Raw genomic sequence first — 6,500 nt, forward strand, 5'->3', positions numbered from 1 at the left:
TGGACCTCTTTGGCCTCCACTGTTGGCTGAGTGTTGTAATTTCAAATTGTTCCCAAAGCCAGTTATTCGTGGGCCCACGAGTGCGTTGAGAAATACTGGAGACTGTCTGAATCGGTGAGGATTCAAGATCGTGGACTTCCGCAGTTACTCAGGTAGAAGAAGGCTGAGAGACAATCTGGCTGATAGAATCCTCGGGTCCTAGATCAACAGAGCTCTCGATGCTCGATTGGGCGGGTGTCAAGCAAGATATTCTCCATCCGCTCATCTCCTTCGTAGCCATCATTCAATGATAAATAATCAACCGCTTCCTTTCGGCGGGGTCGCGTCGGAGGATCCATATTTTCCCAGTTGTCAAACGAGCGGCAAATGATAACTAACATATCCAGATAGATCGTTCGTTGTATGTTTAAGACGACCGCGTTTCACGCGCTGTCAGGGTAACCTTTTCACGCCATACCTAATTAGGGATTGGATTACTATACGATTACTATACGATTTTTGGGTACGATTACTTTACGATTAGGTTCTCAGTTTACGAATAATATGAAATTTTGACGGTACCGTAATCGTATACGCCCCTAGCATTATGTCACTGGTCTTTGTCATGAGCCGACAAGAATTCGATGGTGAATTGCAGTGCACAGTCAGCGACCTCGATGCATGGCTAGCCGTCTGCCCCGCATCCGCAATTCGCGAGGGTAACTGCTAGATTTGCCTGCTATGTCACAGCGGCCCGAGGCCATACAAGATTAGGGTCTAATCATTCTCTTCATACGGCTGTCTATTTTTGGTCGTTTGAGTCTCACAGTCACAAAATTCTATTAAATACATATAATATACAGTTTGAATGTTTGAATATAGATATACACAACGACTCATTACTCCTACTTCAAAAAAATGCCTCTGCTTGACCTTCCTCATGGTCAGCGACAAATCCTCCTTCATCGTTATCATCAGTAATAAAGCCACATCCCTCATCCGCATCAACCAAGAAACCACCGACTTTACCGTGATCGTCATCTGGAACAAACCCACATTGTTCATGTGCGCCATCGGGTACAAATCCCCCGGGAGAGTTGACAGTTTGCCCTGAAACAAATCCGCCATCACGATATTCCTCCGAAAATCCACCCGCCTGTTCTTGGTCTCTCTCTTCATGTTCCACAGACACAGAATCCAGATCAAGATCCTCCATTTGTCTAAACGCTGGATTCTGCGCAACACGTTCTCGAACGCGAAGAGCAATCAAATACTTTCTCCAACGCTTCAACGCTTCCTCCTGCCTTCTCGCGTCCTCGTCGAATTGTAACTGCTCTTGCTGAGCATTGTATACAGCCACAACAGCTTCAACATACTCCTCCGCTACAACAATTCCATCCAACCGTGCGGTGGCCTTTCTATGCTGAAAATCAAATCCGCCCACAGCATCCACATAATCGATGCCACATAACTTCGCCGCGCTACCAATCCCTCGAAATCGTAAATGAACTGCACCTTTAGGCACCATACTCGGCACAAAAACGTCCAGGTTGCCGTAATCATTCCTTGGGACCTTGCCATTAATAACCGGCGGCGGGACGTACAGCTCCGTCTGAAAATCAGCGTACAATGCAATCTCCTCATCCTCCTCGATACCGTCATCTTCGTCACTCAGCATTCCTGACCTTGACTTTGGCAGTGAGCGCTTTTTGCCATGCTTCAGTGGCTGTTCACCAATTTTCACTTGTCTGCCGATTTTATACCATTGCATTGCTGATCGCAATAATTTCACGTCGCGACGACGGTAGATGGGCTCGGTTTCGTTTGATTTGGAACGACCAGCTGAAATTGCGCCACACGGAACTTTGGGATATATAACCTCGTTCTGGCGCAAATGCCGTTCAAGTACGAATATCGGATGACCTTTGAAATCCTGAATGTTGTTCGGCAGTTCCTCGGACGCCTCCTTCTTCAAAAGCGCAGCATCTTCCATTTGGTCAATATCTGTTAGATATTCAGACTGGAATAAGCGCATCACTCTGTCAAACCAAATCTGCCATATAGGTTCATTCGTGATCCTCAATTTTCTGGTCTTTGCATTGTAAAACTGCGCATATCGCCGCGTAACATCCTTTGCGTGTCCCGTTGAATCAAACGCGATAACGTAAGACAGCACATTCGCGCTCTCCGACGCCGGTGGTTCAAATTTACTCTTGGATTTAGCAATTTCGACAAGCTTCAGTACCATCGGATCTACAGAGACCCACTGCATTCCCGCCTCATCCCACGCTTCGACCCAAATCACGGGATACGGCGCCTCCTCGATCTTCACGGTATCGTAATCGGCCATCGTGTACGACATCTTTGACGAGCTGAACCTCGGTTTCCGGAGTCGCACAGGAGGTCGCTTTGCGGGTGATGACGACATCTGTTGATCGCAGTTTTCGTTATCGTCATTTTCATTTTCCGCGAGAACAGCTTTTGATGCTCGAGATGGCTTGGACAGCCCTTTCGACGAGAAGGAGAATGGCAATGGCTGCATGGAGAATACTAGTCGAGTTCGGACGTGAAATGCTCGAAGTAGAGCGCAAAATCCTTGAGCTCCTAGATCACGAGACCCTTCCGACTGTCCTAATGCCCTACGAAAATCGGGAAGATCCATTGGCGGCTCGCGATTTTTTTCCTGCGATAGTTAGAAATCTCTACCAGACAAGTCCGAATAACAATGAATTTAATACCCTTGCCATATCTCCAATCTCATCCCACTGTCGCCGACATAGACCGCGGTAAATGATACGATATCGCTTATTCCAGAAATCCATAAGATGGCGCAGACCGTCAAGGAATTTTCTAGTTCTTTGAGGGATAGGAAGTGAGGGATCTGGGTGCAGTTCGTCTTCAATTGCTTGTGGAACGTATTTAGCAAGTGTTGACTGACCAATGAATTAGCATTCGCCCACCGAGAATTACGGTAGCATCCATACCTTGACCGATCCATCGCTACACCATCGACTCCGAATTGACCCATGGCAGAGTAAGCTGAACAAATGCAACGTATGAACTGTAATCCGGATCTCTTTATCTTCTCTTGTAATAGTCGATTTCTTTCTGGTTGGCTTCGCAGGCCCTGTTTCACCCAATGTAAACTCAATTGCATTAGGCTCCTCGGCAAGGACCTTAGAATCAGGGTTTAAACCGGGAGCAGACACGATACCAGCACCCATGTCGACCGCCTCCCACTCACTCTCCTCACTAGAAGCATACTCTGCCTCCTCATCGTCATCTTCATCCTCGTCCGTTGGTTTATTGGAGCGTGCCTTTTTGCCACTGTCTTCGGCTTCTGAAACACCGAGCCCCTTCAGCAGATTTTCCACAGGTGATCTGGTCTTGACTTCCAGCATTGAGCTATCAGAATCCAAGTCAATGACTTTGTCTTTTCCTTTGCCCTTTCCATTCCATGAAGTCTCAGGCTTAAATCTCTTTGACGGCATCCCTTCTGTTTCCAAAGACTGGATTTCATCGACTGATTGATGTCGCTTCGTCCGCCGCCTTAGTTTTGACGATGCGGATGCCGTGCCGTGGTGATCGTCGTCATCATACGGCGTTGAGTGAGCGCCGACAACTTCATGGACCATCTCTAGGTATTCTAGCGGCACTTTTGCTTTGCCCGTTATCGTGCGACTGCCCTTAGTCCGTGTTCCATTCCGTCGTTTTGTACTCGTAGAACCCTTCCTCTTCGGACCCATTGTGCGCTCTTTAGAAGTGGCGACCTGAGAACTCTCAGCTGAAGATATCGAAATTGCCGAGGGAGTATCACTTGCGACCGAAACCACGTCAAATACCTCCTCAGACTCAGGCTCCTGTCGAGAATTCTCGCCTTGCCGTGCTAGTATTCGCCTAAATATCGCGGACGACGTCACGGAAGATACCGTGCCTTCAGATCCCTGTGATGACGACGCTGCCTGTAATCGAGGAAGCCCGGTTCCTGTGCGGCATGTTTTGTGAAGTGCAGGGGACTTGGTGTCCTTTTTGACCATTTACTGGAGTACCCTCGTGATGGCGTAGTACGTAATATTCAATCTCCGGTGATGCGTTTTATCCTAATCGGGAGAACAGATTGATATGTAAATTTATTGGCCGCCATCAGCGCGTCATCACGTGATTGACACTGACAGAGTGTCACCCACCAGTGCCTTAACTTCAGTCGGCAACCACCGAAACTCGCTTTCTACAAGATCCAGTAAGGAACACATGAACACCGTATTACTTTATATGTCCGATTATTTACCAAAAGTTATTATAAACGATAAATCTAAACTTGCCCAATCATGAATGAAATTCTTAAACTGTCTATGATATCCGTGCCCCAGTCACGGCCCACCAAATGATTCCCATCAGCCCGCCTACGAAAATCGAAACAGGTGCCGGGAAACCCCATCCTCGACCGGTCACAAATGCCGTCGAAGCGACAACGATCCACCATGGATCCTCACCTAGACTAATGCCATCTGACCATTTATCTGACAGAAACCCTGATTCCCAGATACGGTAAATTGCCGTCCACACGAGACCAATTGCTGCGGAGTTAATGCCGCGAAGGAGACTGATAACCACAGCATATCGACGAAGCTTGTTCCAAAATGTAAACATGCCACCTGCGACAAGCATTCCTGGAGTATAAATTGCGATGAAGGAGACAATGGCGCCTAGAATTGAGGATGCGCCGTAGTTGTGATATGTCAATGCGCCAAGATAGATTGCGAAATTGAAGTTAGGACCTGGAAATGCCTGAATGAGTGCCAGACCGATAGTGAAATCTCGAGAGCTAACCCATCCTTCCGACACGATATACTCGCGCAGGAGAGGAATGACGACTGGCCCACCACCAAAAATGATGGTGCCTATGACAAACATTAGATATATTAGATCCAAGATGACTCTGACGTCACTAACTTACCAGCAAGGTACAAATTACTAAAGAGAAGAAATGTAACCGGCAGTCCTTTGATAAGAGCGCGGATCACAATCACGATAATGAAGCTGAAGAAAAATCCAATGACAATACCCACACCCAACCAAACAGGATACTCCTGTTTGGGATTATCGTCGACAACTGCACTGACAGGAGCCGCCCTTATATCACTGGCATCGACACCACCACCACCATCTTCATCACTTTGAGGCTCTGCGACAGGTAACGATTCCGTATCCGACGCATCCAGAATCGGACGAGTACTAGTGGACGTCCGGACGGGAATTCGTCTAGCGGCAGGCACACCAGACTTTACAGGTGCCCACGCCCCGCTGACATCCGCTGCGGTATCTTCACGATACACTTCTGGTAGCCAAATACTGTCATCTTCAAGATTGGACATTTGAATCGGAGGTTCCTCTTCTGATTCTCTCCGACGTCTGAGAGTGAACTTAAAATTCTGCTTTCCACGAGCCCACCACCGCTGAATGAATCGCAGATCATAGATAACTGCTGTGATACCGCCCAAGACCATGAGAACCGGGAAATACCACAAAGCAGTGTAGACTACTCCTGCCGCGCCACCAAGAAAAATAAGCGCCAAACTGAGCTTGTCTGTTATGGCCTTGTTAGACAATTGTATTGCAGCGATGAAAATGACGCCGACAGTTGCTGCATTGAGACCACTGAGAAGAGCATACACTGGCACAGGGAGGTTGTTGCCTATTTGACCTACACCCAGGGCGAGAACGAACATTCCAATTGCACCAGGTAATGCCCAGTAGAGGAATGACACCAGAGCTGGCAATAACGACGTATGAAGAAGCGTGATAATGAACAATAACTTCGTCGAAGCGGAACCGGGCAGAGCTTGAGCGACAGCAAAGAGCTCCTGGTAAGTTGAGTCGCTGAGCCACTGGTACTGCTCCACGAATAACCGGTTAAACTAAGTGATACGTTGATCAGTATGTCCTAAAAGACCGAATGAATGACAACATACGTTCTGAAATCTGCGTAAATTGTCAGTTAATTGATCAAAGACCTCCATAAAACCAATACTTACTGGACAACAGGGCCGCCGAATGAAGTGATGCCCATGTGCCATTGGTACTTAGTAACCTCGATAAACTGCTTCTGCAGGCCTCGCTGGAAGAGCCGGAATATATTTCCCAGCATGTTGGCTGCTGAAATGTTCAGAAGAGTGGTCTCGTCATAAGTTGCATATGCGGGCAGGCTGGGTCTCGTCATAAGTTGCATATGCGGGCAGGCTGTAACACTTCAGTACTAAGGATCCTTTATTGACCCCAACCCTTAGCACCAAAGCATCAGACGCATGGAAGGGGGATTTCAAACTGGGTTAGGGTTACAAAAGTACAGGATAGGCAGAGTTATCGCTGTGACGATCAGGGTTTAGTACCAAAAAGGAAAGGTTAGTTGTCGCCCCATAAGCTCATAAGGATCCGCGAGTCGTTAAGCTGCTTCTTCAATTCTAGTGACAGTCACAAAGCATGATAGTGCTGGCTCAAGAAGGGTAGAGCGGTTGTCTCCT

General features: G+C 47.6%; 2 protein-coding genes across 2 annotated transcripts; both read right to left on the minus strand.

Annotated features, from left to right (window-relative positions):
- Positions 1-802: 802 nt before the first annotated feature.
- On the minus strand, positions 803-4,076 carry V1508DRAFT_443017 (uncharacterized protein). The gene is made up of 3 exons (XM_066942374.1): positions 2,964-4,076; positions 2,718-2,912; positions 803-2,662 (listed from the first exon to the last, which is right to left on the minus strand). The coding sequence occupies exons 1-3, from the start codon at positions 4,014-4,016 to the stop codon at positions 890-892; spliced, it is 3,021 nt and encodes a 1,006-aa protein (XP_066791994.1). The 5' UTR covers positions 4,017-4,076; the 3' UTR covers positions 803-889.
- Positions 4,077-4,103: 27 nt separating this feature from the next.
- V1508DRAFT_429188 (chromate transporter-domain-containing protein) lies at positions 4,104-6,211 on the minus strand (the record flags this gene model as incomplete). Its single annotated transcript, XM_066941869.1, has 4 exons — positions 4,104-4,880; positions 4,937-5,897; positions 5,952-5,961; positions 6,015-6,211. The coding sequence occupies 4 exons, from the start codon at positions 6,206-6,208 to the stop codon at positions 4,330-4,332; spliced, it is 1,716 nt and encodes a 571-aa protein (XP_066791995.1). The 3' UTR covers positions 4,104-4,329.
- Positions 6,212-6,500: the final 289 nt, after the last annotated feature.

Source organism: Lipomyces doorenjongii (assembly GCF_038497915.1).
Source record: "Lipomyces doorenjongii strain NRRL Y-27504 unplaced genomic scaffold V1508scaffold_214, whole genome shotgun sequence".
NCBI classification, from domain to species: domain Eukaryota; kingdom Fungi; phylum Ascomycota; class Lipomycetes; order Lipomycetales; family Lipomycetaceae; genus Lipomyces; species Lipomyces doorenjongii.